Source organism: Ambystoma mexicanum, chromosome 2p (assembly GCF_040938575.1).
Source record: "Ambystoma mexicanum isolate Mex_15411 chromosome 2p, UKY_AmexF1_1, whole genome shotgun sequence".
NCBI classification, from domain to species: Eukaryota; Metazoa; Chordata; class Amphibia; order Caudata; family Ambystomatidae; genus Ambystoma; species Ambystoma mexicanum.
Genome location: NC_090923.1, coordinates 497,080,636 through 497,105,828, shown reverse-complemented (window position 1 = coordinate 497,105,828; position 25,193 = coordinate 497,080,636). Strand labels below are relative to the sequence as shown.

The window sequence follows — 25,193 nt, the reverse complement described above, 5'->3', positions numbered from 1 at the left end:
ACGTGGACCTATCATGGACCATGGTGGTCCCAGGCATTCAGGACACTCTAGACTCTCTGGCACCCAGGATGTGTATTGGGAACAGACATCCCAGCCCACATCCTGGAGGCACACATAAGGCATGCAGAAGCCCGCGAAAGCGTTGTGTTTCGCGGGAAAGTGCATGACCAAATAAGGACTGCCCCGGGTCGGCTCGGCCTGGGTGAAAGTGAAGGGGCAAGACGGTCAGCGGACAGAACAAAGAACCTCGTGGCATGGTCATTTTGGAGCCAGGCCACTCATTTGTGCCAAACGCGGTAAGCGCGGATAACATGGCAAAAAAGGGTTCAAAACACAAGAGAAACGATAGCTGCCACCAGTCCCGTCCGTGACACACTTGCACATTTCATAATAAGTCCAGCGAGAGTTTCTAGGGCCTTTGGAATGACTAGAGACCCAAGAGCGCCTTAATGTAAGTTACGGTGCACTCTTGTTTCATGTTGCACAAAAGCTGCAACGTGAGGAAAGGACTAAGGGAAACAAAGTCTCCCAGTACTGACTGTCTTAAGGGCATGTCAGTTTCCCCAGAAGAATTGAGCGAAAGCCCAGAGGAGTGCGGCGGAAGGCCGCGCTTCTCTGGCAAAGTCTAGATCAGGGTGTAAAACAAGAGCAAAAAGTTTGGGGAGTTACCACATGGAGGGAAATTACATACAATTATGAAATCTTTCCTAACACATGATACTACACAATTCAGATAAATGTAAGGGATAAAAATTAATTACCACATGATTTGCTTACCAACACTTTGAAAGGATGATTAAGAAATAGAGTTATGGATCCAAAATGTGTTGTTATAGTGAATACAAATTTGAAATATGATACAAAAAATGTATATATGCTATGTAAGGAAGACATGGGGGGTCATTACAAGGTTGGAGGTAGTCATGGTGCTAATGGCACCATGGCTACCCCCTTACTGCATGCCGGGTCCGGGTTCCCCGAATGAGGAATTACTGGACCATTACAACCTTGGAGGACCCAGTAATTCCTCATTCAAGGAACCCGGTCCCAGTACCGCCCCATTCCCATTCGAGCCCCTATAAGGCTCAATGGGAATCGCAAGCATGCTAATAACAGGCCCTTTAGTAACGGGCCCGTTATTAGCATGCTGGTCCTTTAGCGGCTCCCACTAATGGCACCTGGTAAAACCAGCTGCCCTTAGCGGGACCCGCTAAAGGGCCTCATAATGCAGCGGTAAGGGGTTAACGGCACTGGCACATTTACTGGCGCTGTTAACCCCTTACCGGCAAGGTCATAATGACACCCATGGTATCAAACAGTAAGACAGCCACAAGTGATCACAGTACGAGGGTGTTTATTGAACTTCAACTGGGTTTGAAAAACCCCTATCTAATACTTTTTCTAAAGATGGGAGCAAGCTATGACCATAAAATAATAACAACGCAATCTTAGTGGTATCTTGTCATTATAAAAGGGTCTTTACTAATAAACCTATTGCCAATCCTTACTTACACAAATAGTGTGACAAACAATTTTATGCAATATAAATGTGTTCATCCTGTTGTAAGTCTAATCTCTAACCACCAACTGCATTATATAATTATGCCAGGAGCTGTATTCTGCATCTAATTACCCAGTAGCTTAGCTTTATTGCATATTGTTTGTTACTGCATTTGCTGTCGTCCCTGTGTTGGGCCTCTCTCCCACTATCCAGGTGTCCCAAATCTAGGCAGTACTAGTACATATTGGGGTATTGCAAGTTTCTATTACTACATTTAATGTTGTCCCCATGTTGGGCCTATCTCCCTATATCCAGGTGTCCCAAATATAGGTGCTGCTATTACATCTAGGGTCCCTGTGTTGGGCCTTTCTCCCTCTGTCCAGGTGTCACAAATCTAGGCAGTACTATTACATATTGAGTTATTGCAATTTTCTATTACAACATTTACTGTTGTCCCCATGTTGGGCTTTTCTCCCTATATCCAGGGGTCCCAAATCTAGGCACTGCTATTACATCTAGGGTTACTGCATTTACTGTTGTCCCTGTGTTGGGTTTTTCTCCCTCTGTCCAGGTTTCACAAATCTAGGCGGTGTTATTACATATTGGGTTATTGCAATTTCTTTTACTACATTTACTGTTGTCCCCATGTTATGCCTTTCTCCTAGTCCGGGGAAGGGAGCTTGATGGCAAGTGCTGGCAAAGGATGCTGGGGGGCTGATAGGGGGTGGTCTGGCCCCTGTATGACTCTGAGGGGACCACTCCCCAGTCGCAGCAGCAGATGGGGAGTTAGCATAGGAGGGGGAGAGGGAAGGAAGAGGAGAAACGGAAGGTCTTGAGAAGTTTACGGAATCTAAGAAGATCTGGCTTAAGTCTGGGGGGGGGGCGTTCCAGAGAGAGGAGCCAGCCAAGGAAAGGGATCTACCTCCCACTGTCTGCTTTGAGAAGGAATTGACCTTCAGAGAGTTGGAGCCAGAAGACCGAAGGACTCTGGCCAGGCGGTATTTAGGGAGGGAATGCTGGGTGTGAAGTTGTCCCAGGCCCCAGACACCATTGTGGATGATACAAAGGGTCTTCAATTTGATCCTTGTGGTCACTGGGAGCCAGTGGGGAGGTTTTAGGGCTGGAGAGGCGCATCCCTGTACTTGAGGCTAAGGATAAGTCTTGCAGTCCTATTCTGGATTAGTTGAAGGTGGTGAAGGGGGGAAAGAGGCAGGTTAAGGGAGAGGCTGTTGCTGTAGTCTAGCATAGAGAGAACCAGGGCTCTGGAGACATTGAGCTTCTGGGGGAAGGTGAGGAAAGGTAGAATGCCCCTGAGGAGATGCAACTGAAAATTGGCCAGGTTGATGATGTGTGGGGAGAAAGAGAGAGAGAGAGGAGCCAAAGATGATCCCAAGGTTTTTTGTCTCACAAGTGGGTGAGGGGAGAGTACCCAGGTGGTCAGGCCAGAGAGTGGGGGGGGGGCTTAGGTTTAGCAAGTGAAGCTTAGGTTTAGCAGGTAAAAGATGATGCATGATACAGGACATGATACTAGACAATTCAGACAAATGTAAGGGATAACAATTAATTACCACATGATTTGCTTACCAACACTTTGAAAGGATGATTAAGAAATAGAGTTATGGATCCAAAATGTGTTGTTACAGTGAATACAAATTTGAAATATGATACAACAAATGTATATATGCTATGTAAGGAAGACATGGGGGGACATTACAAAATTGGAGGTAGCCATGGTGCTAATGGCACCATGGCTACCCCCTTACTGCATACTGGGTCTGGGTTCCTCGAATGAGGAATTACTTGGCCATTCCAACCTTGGAGGACCCTGTAATTCCTCATTCAAGGAACCCGGTCCCGGTACCGCCCCATTCCCATTCAAGCCCCTATAAGGCTCAATGGGAATCGGGAGGATGCTAATAACGGGTCCGTTAGTAACGGGCCCGTTACAAGCATGCTGGTCCTTTAGCGGCTCCCACTAAGGGTGCCTGGTAAAACCAGACACCCGTAGCGGGACCTGCTAAAGGACCTCGTAATGCGGTGGTAAAGGGTTAACGGCACTGGCACCTTTACTGGCGCTGTTAACCCCTTACCGCCAAGGTTGTAATGACACCTGTGGTATCAAACAGTAGGACAGCCACAAGTGATCACACTTCAAGGGTGTATATTGAACTTCAACTGGGTTTGAAAAAACCCTATCTAATACTTTTTCTAAAGATGGGAGCAAGCTATGACCATAAAATAGTAACAACACAGTCTAAGTGGTATCTTGTCAAAATAAAAGGGTCTTTACTAATAAACCTATTGCCAATCCTTACTTACACAAATAGTGTGACAAACAATGTTATGCAATATAAATGTGTTCAAGAAATGGACAATAATACTGAGCAAGAAGCCTAAACTTAGAACAAAGTAAAACCCTCATAGAATGACATCTTAAATATGTTATCTATTTTAAAGGATGGTAACATCCTTTTATACAGTGAAGGAAAGGCATACTTTGAAAAGCTCAATTTTGTATGGTGAAAACCGTTCTTGGCTCCTAAATGTATGGTTGTGTTCATCTACAATGCCACATTGTACCTTCACATATTTAAAATCTTTGCACCGGAGCACCATCGGTGCTCTGTGCGTCTCTTCCCCTATCCCTCTCCCTGCTTCCCGATAGGCCAGCCCTCTCTCCCGCCTTCCACCCCTCCCACCTCCCCTGATTGGCTGTAACACTTACTGCAGCAGAGCCCTAGCCTCTGAGTGCTTCGCTGCTTCGCCACTTGTTCCAACTTGCTCAAGTGAGTGTGTGCAGTCCCGGAGCCCTCATGAGAACCGTGTGAACATATTTAAAATAATTGTCAGTAGCGGACCGCCATCGGCGTGCCGTGCGTCTCTGGCCCTGTCCCTCTTCCCACTTCCCAATAGGATAGTCCTCCCTCCCGCCTTCCATCCCTCCCAGCTCCCCTGATTGGCTGTAACACTTCCTGCAGCTGAGGCCTAGCCTCTGAGCACCTTGCTGCTTCGCCACTTGTTCCATCTCGCTCAGGTGAGTGTGTGCAGGCCCGGAGCCCTTGAAACAACCGTGCGAACATATTTAAAATCTTTGTTTGAACCGGAATGCCATCAGTGCTCCTTGCGTCTCTGCCCCTGTCCCTCTTCTCACTTCCCGATAGGCCAAACCTTCCTCCCGCCTCCCATCCCTCCCACCTCCACTGATTGGCTGTAACACTTTCTGCAGTTGAGGCCTAGCCTCTGAGCACCTCGCTGCTTCGCCACTTGTTCCATCTTGCTCAGGTGAATGTGTGCAGGCCCGGAGCCCTCGAGAGAACCGTGTGAACATATTTAAAATCTTTGTTTGAACTGGAGCACCATCAGTGCTCCGTGCATCTCTGCCCTTGTCCTTCTTCCCACTTCCCGATAGGCCAGCCCTCCTTCCCGCCTTCCATCCCTCCTACATTCCCTGATTAGCTGTAATGCTTCCTGCAGCTGAGGCCTAACCTCTGAGCACCTCACTGCTTTGCCACTTGTTTCATCTTGCTCAGGTGAGTGTGTGCAGGCCCAGAGCCTTCGAGAGAACTGTGTGAACATATTTAAAATCTTTGTTTGAACCGGAGCACCATCAGTTTGCACTGCATGCGTCCTTGCCCCTGTCCCTCTTTCCACTTCCCAATAGGCAAGCCCCCCCTCCTGCCTCCCCTCTCTCCCATCTCCCCAGAATGGTTGCTACTGTGGCATCACTCAGACTTCCCTGATTGGTGGAAGACAACCCACTTAAGGAATTCACCCAGGACAGCCCCTTGCCTGTCCAGCCCCTGCATCAAAGGAAAGGACCCCCGGGAAAAGGATAGCAGCTCTGGAAGAAGCAGCTCCAGATCGTGTTTGCCTGTGTTAGCCTATAGTGCCGCAGCCGTCAACCAGCAGCATCAGACCAGGTCGGAGACATACACAAGATCTCCTGCGAAATGTATAAACCCATTGCAACCCATTATAAGAGCTCCTGCTGAGTCATCCTGTTGTAAGTCTAATCTTTAACCACCAACTGCATTATATAATTATGCCAGGAGCTGTATTCTGCATCTAATTACCCAGTACCTTAGCTTTATTCCATATTGTTTGCTACTGCATTTGCTGTTGTCCCTGTGTTGGGCCTATCTCCCTCTGTCCAGGTGTCCCAAATCTAGGTGCTGCTATTACATCTAAGGTTACTGCATTTACTATTGTCCCTGTGTTGGGCCTTTCTCCCTCTGTCCAGGTGTCACAAATCTAGGTTGCTGCTATTGCATCTAGAGTTAACACATTTACTGTTGTCCCAGTGTTAGGCCTTTCTCCCTTTATCCAGGTGTCCCAAATCTAGGTTGCTGCTATTGCATATAGAGTTACTGCTTCTACTGTTGTCCCTATGTTAGGCCTTTCTCCCTCTATCCAGGTGTCCGAAATGTAGGCGTGCTACTGTATCTTGGGTATTTGCTGTTGTCCCCATTTGGGCATTTCTCCCTCTATCAGGTATTCCTAGTCCAGGCGCCGCTATTACATCTAAGGTTACTGCATTTATTGTTGCTGCATTTGCTGTGTGCCCTTGTTTGGCCCTCTCTCCCTCTGTCCATGTGCTCCCAAGTCTGGGCACTGCTATTACATCTTTGGCTGTTGCATTTACTGTTGTCCCTGTGTTGGGCCTTTCTCCCTCACACTGTTTGGTTCAAATCTAGGTGCTGCTATCACATCTAGGATTGCTGTTTTCACTGTTGTCCCCTGTGCTGGGCCCTTTCTCCTCCTTTCCAGGTGTCCCAAATCTAGGTGCTGCAAATACATCTAGGGCTATTGCAATTTCTGCTACTACAAATTCACTACTGTCCCTGTGTTAAGCCTCTCTCCCTCTATCCAGGAGTCCCAAATTTAGGCACTGCTATTACACCCAAGATTTACTGTTATGCCCTGTTAGCCCCTTCTCTACCCCTATCCAGATGTTCTAAATCTAGAGGCTGCTACTACAACTAGGGTTACTGCATTTACTGTTGTCCCCTTGCTGGGCTATTTCACTCTCCTGATGTCCAAAATCTAAACGCTGGTATTAAATCTAGGATCACTGCATTTACTGTTGTCTCCTATTACATCTAGGACTTCACCTCTATCCAGGTGTATCAAATTTTAGGTGCTGCCCTTGACCTCCCCTTCGGGATGGAGATACCACATCAACAAAGGCCCCCTCTCTGACCCATCCTCACTCCTGGCCTTTCTGCACCACACCACACCCATCCCACCGGCCCCCATAATTCAACCCTCCTGGTGCAGAACCTCTGCTCTTGCACCTAATTTCATGAACCCCCCCTATATCCCACATCAGGTCGCCACCTACAACACCTGCCCCCAAACAACAATACACTTTGAGCCCCCTGTCCACTCCTTGTAGGCAGAATCATATGCAGTACTCTTTGGGAACGCCACACACGATTAAGACTACAAGTTTAAGTACAAATTCACCTTTGGTACAAGCCTGTACTACACAGTAAAGTGATAGCGATGGCTGAGCAGCCAGACTTATCTCAAGAGTAAAGCAAGCAGTATCAACAGTTAAACAAAGCACAGCAATTACTATGTTTCAAACAAACACTGGCTCAAGGTTTCTGAGTAAAAGAATTATACATTTATTTAAACATCAGTTGTAAAACTAAGTAAAGCAACAGAAAAATCACACTCTTAATATACTACACAACACCCAATGAATTCTGGACAAGTTAAGCTCAAAATGAAGTGTGAGCAAAATGGCACTCCAGCAATTTAAAATGGAGGGAAAGACAAGGTTATACCAAATTAAGCAGCACCAACAAGTAAGTAGGCAGGGCAATCTAGAAAAGGCTTGCTACAATGAGGATTCAAATCTATACGGCTGGGCAAATGTTAATGATACAGAGTCTTTGCAGAGGATCACACAGTTCAGAGTAGTTTGTGGTTAAGTCTTTGCCAAGAGTTCGAAACGAAGTTGGTCGAAGAAAAAGTTATTTAAAAGAGTAGAGAAGGGAGGGGATCCAAGATGGCTGCCGGGGTGAGGAGTCGCATCTAAACAGCGCTCCGCCCAGGCCGCCGAAATAAAGCAAGAAATGAAGCACTGACGGCCCGTTTCCTGACCCCCCCAACAGCTAAAGTTCCCCCCCTTCTCCCCCCCACCTGGGAGGAAAGCGGCGCCGCTGAAGAGCGAGCGCGGGACGAGGACCGAAGAGAGGGGAAGACCGGCCCCTCCCCCTCCGGGGCCGATCGGGACTCTCCCGCGCCGAAGAGGCACACACGGCACACACAGTGCGGAAGACGAAGAAGGCGAGGTGGCGGCCAGCGTGGGAGTGGGATCGGAGGCTCCGCTGGAGCCCGCAGAGTAGGTCCGCCCTCCCCTGTAAAGCTCTGACGAGCAGGGCTCGAGGTGAGGAGCGGGGACTCCACGACCGCTGCGCCGGCCAGAGAAAGGAGCGGTGCCGGTGGAAATCAGGGTGGACCGCTGGAAAGGAGAAGCGGGGGCCGCCCTGAAACAGCGCGCCTGAAGAGATAAAGGTGAGCCAACCCAGGGGGGGGAGGCAAAAAAAAACACCCACCCGCGCATACAAGGACAGATATACATCCCGGGGAGGACCTAAAAGGAGGCGTAAAAAACAAAAACGGCGCGTTAAAAAAGGACATTCATAACAAAGTCCCAGCAAGGCGCAAATATACAGGCATCAGATCGGCAGAAGGGTTCACCCCTATCCCTAAGCGTACACTACGCAAGACCACCCACGCAGCCTGACCCAGGAACGAGGAAGGAGCGCAACAGGAGCCTCTTCCCCCATAAGCTAGAGGGGGAAAACGCAGAGGGGAAAGAAGAAAAGGAGAGACAAGCTGCCATAACCATATTGGCAAGGCGAAACAGCGGGGGAAGAAGCGGAAACTTATACACTACGCCTAGCTAAGGCAAAACCCCCACCCACAAAAGCATAACAGAGGAACCAAACTGGTGGAAACCATACCGGAGGGTTGCACGAGGGTGTAGAAGCCCCATAGACACTCGAACGAAGCGCACTACCATGTCAAGAGCAAAAGGGAAGGGTAACCCTACCCAACAGACACCCCAATCGACGAAACAAGGCGCAGATATACTACAAATGTGGTCAACAGAGGGGTCATTGCAATTGAGAGGGAGAACCCAGGGAGAGCCCATGGGTGAGGCAGAAACTCTCTCCTAGAATCAACAACCATTGACTAGGGAAGACATGCAAACCTGGTTCATGGACTTGCAAGAAAAGTTCATGTCTACAGTGCAAGAACAATTTGCAACCATGAAGAATGAAATGAAACAAGCGGTACAAGACATGAGAATCGATGTAAACAACCTTGAAGAGAGAACGGACATGCTGTAAAAAACAGTGCAAAGCCTTGAAGAAGATACGAGACAAACAAGCGAAACACAAGAACATTTGGTGACACTCACAACTCGGAAATACAATGTGAGGATTTGGAGAACCACTCCAGACGCTCTAACATTCGAATCAAGAACATGGCGGAATCAGTGCTAGACAAAGATCTGAAAGAGGCTGTAAAGGAGGTGTTTAGAGACATACTGGGGGCGCAAGAAATTGAAGATATCGGAGTCGACAAGAGTCCACACGGTAGGACCAAAAAGATCTGGGGCCCCAGGGGAAAGACCATGCAATGTCTTGGTGGCTCTCTCTTCTTACCCGCAGAAAGAACAGATTCTCAGAAGGGCCAGGGAAATGGAGCATATTAAAATGAACAGGCAAGACATCCAATTGTATCAGGACTTGGCTCTAGTAACCCTCCAGAAAAGAAGAGCAATGGCCCCATTAGTGAAAGTGTTAATAGAAAAACAAATCCGCTACAAATGGACCTTCCCATTTGGGCTACTATTTACATGGGAAGGAAAACAGAGAAGAGTGACCATGCTAGAAGAAGGCCTCAGCACTATGGGACTTCAAGATGAAGAGATGGAACGGGGGAGGCCGCAAGCAGGAGAGAACGAACGAGAAAACCAATGGGCTGGGAAATAAGCAAGCAGAAAAAGGCAAACGCAGGGAGGGAGACCCAGAGAAAAGTAACATGAGGAACCCAGGAAAAGCATATACTTGGGGAACAGACACGGAATGCCGTTACGGAAAACCCTGTCGGGGGGGGTATGGGAGCGGAGCTGAACGGACTTTACACAGATGGCGGTCTGGTCGAGACCCGACGGTTTGGAACTCGGTAAAGACAAATGGATCAATGGGGTTTAGGAATCCCCATAACATACCCCACGAGGGTATGGAAGGCAGGGAGCGAAGGGCGCAACGCCCTAGCGTCAATAGGAACCCTCGCCCTACTCGGGGGACAGTTAGTTTGGTTTAAAGTTAAATGTTGGGGGGGGAGTTCGAGGGAAGGGAAGGGGTCGGAAGAATCAAAGAAACGAAACAAACACAGAAGGGGACCCGAGGCAACGGCACACGAACATAACAGTATGGGGATGATACGCATTTTGACCTACAATATTAGGGGCATGAATCACCCAACAAAAAGAGCGAAACTGGAGAAACAGTTCAAAAGGGGGAAGGCAGACATATTACTTCTCCAAGAAACACATATTAGAACAAGGGATAAGCAGAAAACAAGGATAAAAGGATACAAAATATGGGCACAGGCAACGGCAACAGAAAAAAAATGCTGGGGTGCTGATTACGGTGAAAGAAGGGAAGGACTCTAAACTACTTGATATAATCTTAGATAAAGAAGGGAGATACGCCTTCGCCAATGTGGAAATTGAGGGATATCGCATCACACTTATCTCAATATACGCACCAAATCAGGGACAGGATGGTTTTCTGAGAAACGCCCTGTCAAAATCGGAAGACTTTGCAAAGGGGGAAGTAATCATGGAGGGGGATCTAAATATGGTGTGGAACCCACTTTTAGATAGGAGTACGGGGAACACACAAGGCCAGGGGGCGCCATCAAAGCTTCTGAGACAGCAAATGGACCACATGGCCCTGAATGATGTTTGGAGGGAACTGAAGGGCGAACAGTGTTCACATGTTCATAATAACATGTCTAGGATGGACTATTTCTGGGTTTCGGTGGGACTACTGGGAAAGATACAAGGGCTAGATAAGGGTGCAATAGCCCTCTCGGACCATGCCCCACTATGGTTAGACGTGACTTTCCCAGGGAGGAAGAATGGGCTATGGAGATGGAAGCTGCCGCAGGAGCTGATCCAGGACCCAGTTACCGGGGAGTCCATAAGGGAAATGATAGAGGAATACTTTATACAAAGTGACACCGGGGAGGTCGCAATGAGCGCAGTCTGGGACGCGTTTAAAGCAGTTTTGCGGGGGAAGATGATAGTGCTAAAAATCACGAGAGATAAACAAAAGTTTTGTGGGAAAGGGAATTGGAAAAAACAATTGAAGATATCCAAGAGAAAATGCTGACACACCCCACTAAGATACTGAAAAAATCACTGAAACACAAACAGGGCCAATTAGAGATGCTACGCAGGAAGGGCGCAGAAAGGAACCTACTCTATCTGAAACAGAGATATTACATTAAAGCGAACAAAGCAGATAGACTCCTGGCGAGACAACTCAGGGCAAAACAGAAAGAAACAACGATTAAGGCCACATGTGATGCGAAGGGGGACATCCAAACACGCACACACGACATGGGGGAAGCACTGAGGCAATACTATCAAACTCTCTATTCTACTGAACGCCCTAATTCAAGCGCCCAAGATTCATACTTAGAGGCCCTACAGATCCCGAAAATATCAGAAGAGGATAAACAGTCATTAGAGACTGGGCAAGAGGAAGTCAGTAAAGCAATAAGTGGACTCCCAGCTCCAGGCCCAGATAGATTTACGGCTCCATTTTATAAAAAATAGTCAGACATACTGACCCCGATTCTAACCAGACTCTTGAACTCATTTAAAGATAGCGGTAATGTGACCCCCACAATGAATGAAGCGAAAGTACTGGTGTTCCACAAACCGGGGATAGATCCAATAAACCCTGCATCATATAGACCAATCTCCCTGATTAATCTAGACGCAAAAATATATACGAAGATTCTCGCAACAAGATTGTCCCCGCTACTCCCAAAACTAATTAGCGAGGATCAATCAGGCTTCATTCCCGGCAGGCAAACCCATGACAACACAAGGCGGCTTGCCCATCTAGTGGAAAAAATAGGTATATCCCACACCCCAGCAATACTACTGTCGTTAGACACCGAGAAGGCTTTTGATCGGGTGGAATGGTCAATACTATTCAAAATACTGAAGTGCATGGGGTTCGGGGAACAGTATATTGCGAGCATTAGAGCGAACTATAATTCCCCATCCAGTAGGATAGTCATTAATGGCGAGGTAATAATATCAAGAGGAACGAAACAGGGATGCCCCTTTCACCATTACTGTACGCTCTGTTCTTGCAACCTCTCCTAATAAAAATTCGGGAGTCAATACACATTAAAGGGATAGATATAGCTGGTCAGCAACATAAAGTAATTGCGTACGCGGATGGTATGCTAATAAACCTAGAGGACCCCGAATTCACTCTATCAGCCGCGGTGAGGGAATTAGAAAACTATGGGGCCATTTCAGGCCTAAAGATCAATAGAAAAAAATCAGAGATCCTAATCCTGGCAGGGGACAGACCAAACATAGAAAGGGAAGCAAAGATACAGGACCTTAAGATCGTAGAAAAAGATATAAAATATCTGGGAATAAAAGTTCCTCAAAAAATTGAGCAATTCTATGGGGAAAACTACCCGCCGCTAATCACAAACATTCGAAGGGAATTAGGCAGATGGAATCCACTACAGATATCCTGGTGGGGCAGAATACAATCAGTCAAGATGACTGTCCTCCCAAGGGTTCTATAATATTTTCAGGCTCTCCCGGTGGGTGTCCCCGACACGTTCTTCAAAACCCTAACAAAATTGGTATCATCCTTTGTATGGAAAGGGAAAACGCCAAGGATAGCTAGGATGGTCCTCACGGCCCCAACCAGAGATGGGGGAATGGCGCTCCCCCATTTAAATAAATTCTGTCAGGCGGCACAGCTTAAAGTTCTGAGGGAGTGGGTGGGGGAGAATCCACAGCAGATATGGGCCAAACAAGACAGAGCAGTAGCAAGAACCCCACTGGTAGAACTTCTTTGGAAACAGAGGCAGCACAGACATGAGAACTTAGGGATAAGCGAAATAATGAGGACCACGCTGAAAGCATGGGATAGCCAAACACAAAAAGGTATAATGACCACAGCGCTGGGACCCTTTACACTTATCTGCAGAAATCCACAATTTCCTCCTGTGATGGAACAAGGGGCTTATGACAGCTGGGAGGATGTGGGCATAACCAAAATTGGCGAGATGTTCGCAGGCAAGGAAATTAGATCACTAGAATCCTGCTTTACAGGCTCAAATATCCCCAAAGGTGATAGATATAGATATGAGCAGCTAAAACACTGGCTAAACTCCCCGACAATCACAGAGGCAGCAACCAGGGATCTCACAGGGTTTGAGACATACATCATCTCCAACACGGGGGAGAGAAATTGGGTGTCAACTCTGTATAAATACATAAACTCACAAGGAGAAGACATTAAATGGTCATATAGAATAAAGTGGGGCAGAACGCTGGGGGGGGAACCAACGGATAGACAGTGGGAGGACCTCTGGAAGCAGATCCCCAAGATGACCCGCTCGACACAAACCAGGGAGATGTGGGTCAAAAGTATGACACAGTGGCACTATACTCCGGAGAGGCTCCATGCAATGTACCCAAACACGTCAAATCAATGCTGGAAAGGATGTGACGAAGTGGGAACATGGAGACATATATGGTGGGACTGTAAAGGCATTACACCCTTTTGGGAAGAAGTTAGAAGTGAAATGAGAAAAGTATTCCCGGATGTGGGGGAGCTTTGGGAGGAAGTGTGGCTCTGTGAAATCAGAGATGATACAGCAAGGCTATACATTAAATCACAATGGAGGAGCTTTATGGGACTTCTCATTGCGGCATGGACCACTATAGCTCAGAATTGGAAGAATAAGAATACCCCACTGACCTATACTTGGCTACAGAAAGTATGGGCCCACATTACAATGGAGAAAATCACCCACAAAATTCAAGGAACTGGAGACAAATTCGGAAAGGAATGGGAAGGGACCTTGCAATACCTCCAGTCAGACTTTATGGATCAGTGGTGCCCCCATAATATCAAAGTTTTAGACATCTTTAACGCATAATTGGAACCGGGGACTATATGATTTCATCTGAACAGAGGGGAGGGAGGGGGAGGGCGAAGGGAATGTTATAATGTTCAATAATATGTTTCTTGTGTTATTTATGTAAACTAATAAATACAAGTTTTAAAAAAAAAAAGAGTAGAGAAGGACAAGCCCTCGGATTGGTGAAAGATTTCAAACACTTTCACCCCGATATGACAGAGCGAACAACTGGGTTAGAACAGTACCTTAAATGGAGAAGAAGGCTGTAGCTGAGGCAGGTTCACGGTTCCTGAAGTGACTGTCGGACTGACACAAGTAGGAAGACAGGAGGGACCTGCACTGCCCTGGGAAGAAACCAGCAGCAGAGCAAAGCAACAAATAAAAGGTGCGCACCTTAAAACCCAAACAGGGTCCGAGCCTCCTGGATATCCAGTTCACTGCAGCGATGCACAATAAATTGACGAGGGGAGGGAGGCCTTGCTTGGTGTTTGGCAAATTGGTTGGTCGCACCAGCTCAAGGGAAGAAGATTCCTTGCAGATCTTCTCTGTCGTCGAAGTTTGGAGATTCGGACCCGCAGCAGGGCTTGACCAGGAGGTTCAGTCGTGGTAGTGGTCCTATTCTTTCAGCTTCTCTTCAGTTCTCTTGATCCAGTGGCGACTCTGCCTTCCTAGTCCTAGAGACCTGTTTTTTAAGCGGCTTTCCCCCATTCACACAGCCTGGCTGTCAATCACACAGTTTGGCGCGCAGAGTAAAACACGAGAAAGACCTTTACAAAAAGAAATGGCGAATAAACCCAGCTGGAACCAAATAAAAGTAAATGGGGTCAAGGGGATTTAAATTTGAGGCTACTAAGATAGCCTAAATCAGTACCCCTGCTATTTACACAGACCGCGGTAGGAAAAATATGGTAGATACCACTGCCACCAGCCAAATCTTAAAGACAGGGAACAAAACAATGTTCCATGCGAGACAGACAAAAAGGGATCACTATTAACCCTTTCCAGTACTCTATGTAAGATAGTTTGCACTGGGTCCGTCAATTTAAAAAGACTAATAAAGTCAATGGCAACTTTACATGTTCTGAGAGACAGTAGTCAGTCCCAGAATATGGAGTTTAAAGAGGGTAGTCTGAAAAAGACAACCCTGTGTCACTGCACTGAGGGTGCTGTGTAAAACAACATAAAAAGATGATGCCTGTGGAGTAGGTGAGGCTCCACAGTCTATGAACACACACAGTAAAACACATATCCAGAGAAAATATTTTGGAAGTGAAAGCCACTTACAAAATGCAATAGCTTTACAACAGATTAGCAACAATTCTGCACAAAGCAACCTTCTACTAGACACATACAAAAAAGAAATACTAAAATTTAAAAGTACATCCGCTGAAGTACCAAACCATGTGTATGTGTGTTGTCGCAGAACCTTTTATAAAAGTAACACAAAAACTATAGACGTAACATAAAAAATAGAAGACAATGAAGATTCCAAATGGTTTGAATTAGCCCTCTACCTTATAGCAGAAAACAAATACGAAAAAACTGACCCCTTAATACTTTGCAGTTACTGCACTAGAAAACTTGACAACAACCAAACTCCTTCACATGCTATCACAAATAACTTTAAAGGAACATTGGTTCGTGTGTTGTGTCCATTCCTCTATAAGCCTTGGATCTATGTCCTCAAAGGTGGGGATGGTGAGGATTCTTAGTCCTCTCGGAATGCGCTGGACCACTGGATAGGTTTGAAGAGTCATCGCCTCCCACCACCTCCCACCATTTAGAGATTTCTTTTTTCTTTATTTTCTCAAGTTTGTCCAACTTCTGCTGTACTGTGAGGCTTGCTACTTTCAACAGTGGCCACAGTGGCTGCTTGGTCATGTTTAAACAGGATTTGCGCTGCTGCTCTTCTTTTGGCCTCAACCTGTTCTGCCATTGTACTAAATCCACATCTGGTGGTGCTTAGTACTATGATCGAGGTTGGTTGCACCGGAAAAGCGGCTATTTAACTGGGCTGGATGGGAAAAGTAGATATAACCCCTCCAATAAAGACACACTCACTCCACTTACACAAGCGGCTAAGGTGCGCCCAGTTGGTTTCCCCTGTTCCAATATAAAATACTGAGAAACTCTCTCACTGTCTTTGGAACGACTCTCTAAAGATCGGGGGCTACACCACAACCTAAAAAGTACAAGCTGCACAGCAGCTAAATTATAGATGAGGTATCCAAGGTTGTGGGAGGCGGCAGCTAATGGCAATACATAAAAACAAATGATGTGCCAACATAGTGCTCAGCCTGCATGTAGCTGGTGCTAAGGGAAGAAATCTTGGCTGGATTTCAAAATATGCAAAATACACATGTATCAAGGTAGGTTGTAGTACTTAAAAAAAAACATGTAAAAATTAACCCTGCATACAAAACCTGCAGGATATATATATATACATATATATATAGTAGCTGTGGAGGTGAAATTTGCAGGGAACTAGAGTGCGTCCTTTCCATCCAGTGCTGTTTATGTTTAAGGTACTCTCCAGGGTCCTATAGGGTGCTGCACCAAGGCGATATATGCCTGGCTGTGGAGTGCCACACTGTGGGCTACTCCCATCTCTCCCCCACTGTGGGTGTTTGGGTGTGAGCAGGTTCCCTGTAAACCTAATGACCACTGCTACCATAATTCTTTGCAGCAGAATCAACATTTATTGATTACACCTGCACTGACTCTTTGCTGCAAGTGAAACTGCCTCCCTGATGACGTGATAAGCACATAAACCGGTCAGAGGAGGAGAACCGCAGTAGATGTGGAGGGGAATTGTGCAGGGAACCAGAGTGCACTCCTTCCATCCAGTGCTATATATATATATATATATATATATATATATATATATATATATATATATATATATATGTATATATATATATATATATATATATATATATATATATATATATATATATATATACATATATTCAGTAAAAAACTTTGTTTTCAGTGAAAAACTTTGTTAAAGGGACTTTATGGTTCCAAGTAAAACCGAAAAATCCCTTAAATTCTCCAGTTATGGTAAGCTAAGCAACCGTAACTCGCGCCACCACCGTGCACTGCTAAGCCTAACCCCCAGGACATCAAAGATGTACAATCTTGCTGTTTGCTTTTAAATCACAGTTTCATATTCCGAATTGTGGCGCGCTGTGTTGTGAGATGATCTGTGTTGTTTTCCGGGTTATGTGTAAAGTCGCCTATGACTGGAGACGACTGGGCCTTACGCGGTACTAGCGGCTAGAAGCAACATACCAACCATTACGGTGGTCTAATGCATCGTTGTTGGAACAGCCTTCCGATTATCAGTGCAACCATAGTGCTTCTTTTATCATAAACCAACACCCTGTGTACCGCAAAGGAACAGCGCGTGACTCAAGATTAACTTTTGCGGATCGACAGCAAAGACAAATGCAAATCGCTGAATATTCTCTAAACATTTGATGTCAAATAAAAGTACTTTACGAAATGTACAATCTTGCTGTTTGCTTTTAAATTACAGTTTCATATTCCGAATTGTGGCGCGCTGTGTTGTGAGATGATCTGTGTTGTTTTCCGGGTTCTGTGTAAAGTCGCGTAGGACTGGAGACGACTGGACGCATTTGGCTACGCACCCTGTAACGTCACGGAGAGAGTCGGGGATATGAATGCTTTGATAATGTCAGGCTTAGGAGCGGGAGATATGATTTAGTGTCGCAAAAGCAGGTCAGCCAGGGCGATGGGGCAAGTGATAGGATTATCACATAATGTCGGCGCACAGCAGCCTGATTTATCGTTTGTTTAGTGGACAAAAAGTTGGGTAAGGCCCATAGGAAATTGTAATGTCAACGGACATAAGGAGGGTTCTTAGAACACTTTCAACCTGACAAGGAACAATACGAACAGCGTTCTCAGAACACCCCCATTTTGTTTAATTGGAAACATTAGCTCCACCTCCACTCTTCCTCGTCCCAGTACTTACTTCATGAGGCCCCTGCCTCCGACACAGGACCTTCTTCTATTTCTTCAAATTCCTATAACTCCTCCCCCATATCCACATCACTCAGTTTCATATTACCAAGCCGGAGCATGGGACCTTCCCCGCAGGGAGGGGGAGGAGGGTCGTCAGTACTGTGATGAGGAAGAGTAAGACTAGGAGTAATGGAGATTACCGGTAAGTAATCAGAGCATTTCAGGACACCGCGAGTGTTCTTAGAACACATTCAACTTGCCACAGTACAATACGGACAGCGTCCTCAGGACACCCCCATTTTGTTTATGTACGAACATTTAAGGACACCGCAAGTGTTCTTAGCTCAATTTTAGCTTGCTTGCGAACAAAACGGACACATACTCTGTCCTCAGAACACCCCACCATTTGGTTTATATAGAAAATTTCAGAACAGCCGTGTTGTCCGCAGACAAACCGAACACAACAAAAGTGTCTAGCACATAAAAAAACAGAACATTGAACCTATCTCATACTCCCCCACCCTCCCCAAACACTTACACACCAACACACTCCACTAAATACAATTTTTAATCCAAGTTTCACCGCGCTGTCCGCGGTCGTCAGTGAATGCAAGATGGCGGGCGCCACAGAAAATCCGACGCGCTTCACGCACCACGCCGTCCAATCAGCGAACACGTTGCATGTCCGCGGACATCACGCAAGCCGCTCGGCCAATCAGGGCACTGTCCGCGGAGCGAACCAGGAAGTCCATCCGCGGTGCGAACGGAGATATCACAAATTTTTTTGCCTTACATTTTGGTCATTTTAAAAAACAAAATACTGGACGGATTTACACCAAATTTGCAAAAGCACGCTTTCGGGACCAAGCCCCCGCTCCTGCCGCAAATTTGGTGTAAATCCGTCCAGCGGTTTGGGCTGTAGGCGTGCGCAAAGTTTTTTCCCATTATGTCTATGGGAAAAAACAAAAGTTCTATAACTTTGCCCCCCCTGGACCAAACCTCTCCAAACTTTGCAAAAAATTCACAGTAGGCCATATACTTTTTTGCAAAGTTTGGTGAGGATTCATCCAGAGGGAGCGAAGTTATAAGCCACCCAAAAAATGCTCTTCCTATGGAAACACCAACTTAACCATAACTACATGGACGCTACTGCGTCCATGTAATACATATACATATATATATATAAAAATATATGTAATATATTACACAGCCTGCAGTAGCGGGCGTGTAGTTATGGTTAAGTTGCTCAACTCATACACATTTTAGGCAGCTTATAACTTCATTCCCCAATGACGAATCCTCACCAAACCTTCCAGAAAAAGTATATGGCCCACTCTAAATCATCTTGGCAAGTTTGGTGAGGTTTCCTCAAGAGGGGGCAAAGTTATAGGAGGGTCCCATTTTTTTTTCTCCATAGACTGAATGGAAAAAACACGTACAGCCCAAACCGCTCGACGGATTTTCACCAAATGTGCAGCAAGAACAGCGGCTTGGTCCCAAAAGCGTGCTTTTGTAAATTTGGTGGAAATCTGTCCAGTAATTCTTTTCAAAATGACGAAAAAAAGTAGGTCCCAAAAAATGTGTGATATCTGTGTTCTGTCCGCTAACCCATCTGATTGGCCTAGAAGACGACGTTACATGCCCACTGCTTGGATGGTGAAAAGCGGGAAGTGCGTTAGATTTTTGGAAACACCCGTGGTAAAAACATATAAAAAAGCACAACTTTGCACTTGTCAAACTTATCAAACAATCTCTGGGGAATTGAGTGGTGATGAGGATGGGATGGATATGGCCATAAGAAGCCAAAAAAAGGGTGTTTTTCACCGTAAATGTCAGTGAACGGTAGAGTGAAGTTCACAGACACTTATAGGGTTGGTGAAAAGCAATTCTTGGATGGCTTATAACTTTGGCACCACTCAATGTAAATGGATTGACAGTCTATTCTAGATCTGGTTCTGAAGGGTTTTGCAGAGTTTGGTAGTATTCTGTGTAGATGGGGCAAATTCTGGGGGGGTCCCAAAATATTGTAAAGGCTTATAAATGCAGTGCCATTTGACAAATCTGCACAAAAGTGTGCAAAATTATTTTAAATCTAGATATACATGTTTTTGTAAAGTTTGGTGGGATTTTCTCAAGGAGGCAAAATTAGAGGGGGGTCTCAAAATGTTTAGATGGCGTATAACTTTGTTGCTGTTTAACTAATGTGGACAAAAGTTTTCAGAACGATTATAGACCCAACCTCGAATGTTTTTCTAAAGTTATATGACTATTGTATGTACATACATTTTGACACTTTGAAAAAAATAAAAATGGGCGGATTGGCAAGGACCTGAAAGCATCAATTTTTTGACAAGAGCCATAATGTAGGCACAAAAAATAGTGATATACCTTTGTTGACTGAGGGATAGCCTGTGGCCATGGGCAGTGGCCAGATTGCCCGGGTCATGGTATAAGGTCATGACCCAGACAATCTTGCTACCGGCCATGACCGCTAGGGACGAAAAATGGGGTTAAAGTGGCCATGTCCACCTGGGACCGGCTATGTGGTAGAGTTACTCGAAAGTGGGATAGGTCTGAAAGGGAAACAAATGTGGTGTGGTAATATGGTCACAGGGTTCTGTATTTGTCTTCAGCAGGCTGCCATGAAAAGGGAAGAGGGAAAAAAATGTGCTTGTGGTAATATGGTCATAGGGTTCTGTCTTCGCCTTCTGCAGGCTGCCATGGAAAGGGAAGAGGGGCTCTGTACGGGGCCCCGCCTTCCCTTTGCATGGTGGCCATCTTGGAAAAGGATTTTCCTTCGTACAGTGGGATGCTGCTTTAGGAAGAACAATCTATTTTTTAGCATCACAGATTGAATTGTTAGCTAGTTATGCCATGTTTAACATTACACAATCCCACCTGGCATCTTGTTACCAACATTATAAACACAACACCAGGACTTTTCATCAAAATGTATTTCACATGTTATGTCATCAGTGAGACCACAGGAAAATAGTCAAATAACCATATAAAGTACCTTATTAAGTCTCAGTGTAAAGGAACTTACCGGTAGCAGTTATTATTGTAGCGGTTGTAGCTACCAAGGGCTGTTAAGCATCCTAAACATATAGCATACGAAAAGAATATCTGTGTTCCAGCATCTAGCCATACCTGCAAAGCAACAAGGGTTAACAAGTGTCAATTGTCAAGTCAACATGTGACAATAAAAAAAACAATATTTTGTTTTTGTATGCCATGAACTGTATTTTACTCTCACTTCATCACCTAGAAGATGTCCATTGATTTTATATTTAAGGCTGCATGAAGCGTTGTCTGTCACATCTACGTTCTATTGTCTCATCAAAAGTAAATTAAACACAATGGACATGTAAATCTCTACCCATTCCATGAAGATATATGAAACTCGTTCTGCTCTTTAAAGCTAACAAAATAGTGTGTTTTATGTTAAGGTAGTCTGATTCGTCACTTTTTACAAGAAGAGTGTGTGCTGGTTTATTTTTTAGTGAACGTCTTCCTTAAGTTCAGCTTCAAACTTGAGTCGGATTTCAATAGTCTTATTCCATCGAAGCTTTCATTTTAGACACTTAAATGTGATGAGGAACTCCACTTTCCATCTCAAAATATACCATAATACAAATGTAAAAACCTCGTTATTAACACAAGGAATAAAATGAAAAGAAAATCCGGTTTGAAAAAAAAGATACATTTCTCCCTTCCAGCAGAACAACTGCAGGTGGCAATACATTTAGATCCCTGTGTACCTACTTAGCTTTTAATTATCTTGGACCAACAAGCTCTACGAGAGCAATCATTAGCCCATCTTTTTCTCCACTATTATAGGAGGTTTGCCATTTTTTCTCATGCATCATTGATCACGCATCGTATTTATGAAAACCACTGTGAGCACTTTATGATGTGGGGTTGTAACCACTGTCGTGCAATAGTTCCAGCTGGTAGAACCACTTTCCCAAAATTGATAAACAAAGCATACTCCAGCAAAACATATCAGTGCTAAATAAGGATTCCTTTCTAACAGAGAATTAATTGCGTTCGGACTGTTCAATACCGTGTTACTCGTGTACGTTCTCATTACGAGTATGCTCTAACCAGAAGTAGTCATTTTGCCTTATTTCGATTGCCATCTAGCAAAGGTGTAGAAGCCGTGGCTTTTTAAATTTGTTTTAAATATACAATAATAGGGGTAATTCTCTCTCAGAGAGGGCGGTCTGTTGAACAGATCCCCTACCACACATTACATACGTTAAGCATAATGTATGCCTCTGCTCTGCTGAACATGTATTGTGATCCTCCGAGCCTGCTCCCCTGTGGCACGGAGCAGGATTGGTGACCACAGGTGCCCTCTGACAGCTACGCTGAAAGCCAGGTCATTGCTGCAGAGGGGCTGCATTTAGGATATACACCCCTATTCCCAGAACCACATAACTATGAACATTATTATCTTGGTGGCAGTTGTACACTTTAAAAATAAGCTATACCCGGGTTAGGGTATAGTGGCTAGCATTGCCCATACATATTACAGCGCACATCCATTTGATTTGTATTGTGAAAGTATGATGTTATGGTTCAGTTGGAGAGTGAGAAGGGCAGTGAAGCTGGGGGCCTTTTTACTCACAACTTGAATATACCTATTTGAATAAGCCTGTGTTGTTTCATCATCAGTGTGTTTACTTTCATATCAGTGGCAACGAGCAGGACATGCCCCCAGGGTCCATTGTCAATGACCTTAAGTTAGGTGAAAGACAAAGTGGGGTGAAAAACTGCATGATGTGGTGCTTGTGAATGGTGTTGGGGTATCAATGTTGGTTGACACATGTTACGACTACACTATTTTGGACAGCTGGGTGTGGGAAGTGAAATTCAAGTGTAAAAGGTTGGAACACCCCTTGGTCAGGTCAAATGCCTATGGGGGGTTCACATATAGAAATAATAGGGGTGTTAAAGGCAACATTGGAATGCAGAGGGGAGGTTACCATGGCTGATGTCTATTTTCCAAGATAAGGAGGATGTTTGTTGGACTGGTATGAACAGAGTGAGATGGGAATTATAGTGGTCCCTAGTGTCCCAGAGCACATTGTAGTGGTGAACATTGGTATGACTGCTGTGCCAGAGGAGGTATACAGGGGAGTGTTACGGGAGGGATTGGGGTGCCTCAAGGGAGACCATTATTGCATCAAGTTGAAGGAAGGTGCAGTGGCAAGGGTTAGAACAGTGCCAGTCTCCATAAGGAAGGAAGTAACCATGGAGATAAAGAGGTTAGAAAGTGAAGGGGTGATTGAACCTGTAGAGGTTTCTGAGTGGGCTTTGCCCATTTTTGTGGTGCGTGAGCCCAATGGGCAGGTCCAGTTGTGTATAGACTTCAGAGGACTCAACAGGGAGGTTGTTGTGGACACATTTCCACAGCCCAACATTGGGGAAATGGTAAGTATGGCAGCTGTGGAATTGTATTCAGCATGCTAGATGGAGCTTCTGTATACCAAAAGGTGAGGTTACACCCAGATTGTCAGTAGTGTACCACATTTGTGATTTGGAGGGGACCTATAGGTGCAAGAGGATGCCATTTTGCTTGTTTTGCCCAGTGTTGGCTGCAGCATTTTTCAAAGTGTAATGCATCAGATCCTGAAGGGACTGGTCATTCCAGGATGACATAAGGTGTCAAAAGTCTTGTTGTAGGTTGGCATGGCGCTCTGGAAAGAGAAGTTTAAATTCACGGAATTGTCAATTGAATATGTGTCCACAAGCTTAGTGAGAAGGGGCTTGAAACCCGAGGGGAACATCATATTTGGGGCTCAGTGCGTATTATGCACAGTTTGTGATACATTTTGTCGATAGGTGTAGTACCATACAAGGACTTTGCAAAAAAGGCACCTTTTTGTCTGGTGTGAAAAATGTCAAAGAGAATTTGAGGACATAAAGTGGGCTATTGCCAGTGCACCGGTTATGGCAAAAATCAACATAGGTTGTGAGACATTTATTATGACTGGTGGCAGTGATAAGTGTTTAGGGGCTGTGCTTATGCAGCAGCAATGCGGGGTGGAGCTAGTAATTGCATTTGCATCCAAATCTCTGAGAGGTGCGGAAACAGGATATTCAGTGAAAGAGAAGGAAGCACTCAGTGTAACGTGGAGTATCAAGAAATGTAAGGCATTTCTTTGGGGAAGGATATTTGTTGTGCACGAAGGTCACAGACCTCTAGTGGGTATATTCATGAGTAAGGGCTTGGATAGATAGTTAAATGGGTGGGTTTGTTACAGGGACATGAGTTCACAGTAGAACATGTTTCGAGGAAGGGCAATACTGTGGCAGACTATTTGTTGAGAGTGACCCATGTTGATGATGATGAAGAATTTATGAATTTGGACTGTGAGGTGAGCGATCAGGTAGTAGTATGTGGGGCTACTCTGGGAATATAGAACTGGACGGATACTGTCGCTGAAGACAAAGAACTCATTGCTGTTAAGGAATATGTTGAAACAGAGTTGTGCGGTTGGGAAGAAAGTGAAGGGTTAGGAGCTTATCACAAAGTGAGAGAGGAGCTCAGCATTGAAGGTATACCGTTATGCAAAGCTGGTCTCATTGTTCTGCTGTTGGGCATAAAGAAGAGGATAAAAGAAGCAGGACTTGAGGGCCACTTAGGGATGACTAAAACAAAAGGGAGGCTCAGTGGTGATTATTGGTGGCCAGGGTTAGATGCGCAGGTTGAACAGATGATAAAAGAGTGTGCCCTGTGTGGGAGGCGGATAATATGCCAAGAAATTATAGTCAACCTCTCAGGGCATTGGAGTTGCCTACAATGCAAGGGGAATTTTTTGCCTTAGATATTCTGGGTCCAACCAAGAGTGAATGAGGCAGTAAGAAATATGGGATAGTACTGATGGGTATCCCATTGCTTAATAAACACTAATTAGTTTGGGGTAATTTACTACAAAGTAATTACTTTGAAATTACTTCAAACAATATGGTATTTAAAAGTTATGGGGCAAAAAGGGGGTGGGAAGGTTTTGGGTAGGGGTAGTAGTGAAGGAGAAGTAGGACATGGGGGAATGGGGAAATACTGCCTAAAAACACTAGAAGTAAAATCTTGAAGTAATTACTAAATTACCACAAAGTAATTACTGTCGAAATGATATGGAACCTTCTGATGGATCTCTACTCCAAATGGGTGGAGGTGGAGCTAGTGTTTGACGTAGACACTCAGAGCTGTAATTGATTTTTTTGGATATGGAGTTCAGAAGGTCACCCAATTTTAATGGACAATGGTGTGCAACTAACGTCCAGAATGAGGGAGTCATTTCTTTAAGTGGTTAGTGTGATGCATCGCAAGACGTCATTAAATCATCCTGAGACCATTGGTGAAAGTTTAGAGGTTTAATCACACCCTGGTTGATGGGAATAGAATAGCCTTGACTGCAGGTATTGGGTGGGAGAGGTTAGTGAAAAGGAGGGGCTGTGCCTAGAA

At 45.2% G+C, this 25,193-nt stretch overlaps 1 protein-coding gene across 1 annotated transcript in view; it reads right to left on the bottom strand.

Moving 5' to 3' along the window:
- SLC6A11 (solute carrier family 6 member 11) overlaps positions 1 to 25,193 on the bottom strand; it is a 1,097,166-nt gene that overhangs the window by 330,953 nt on the left and 741,020 nt on the right. The window contains exon 8 of the mRNA XM_069643914.1: positions 20,763 to 20,866. Within this exon, the coding sequence (XP_069500015.1) occupies positions 20,763 to 20,866 (104 nt within the window). The remainder of the gene's footprint in view (positions 1 to 20,762; positions 20,867 to 25,193) is intronic.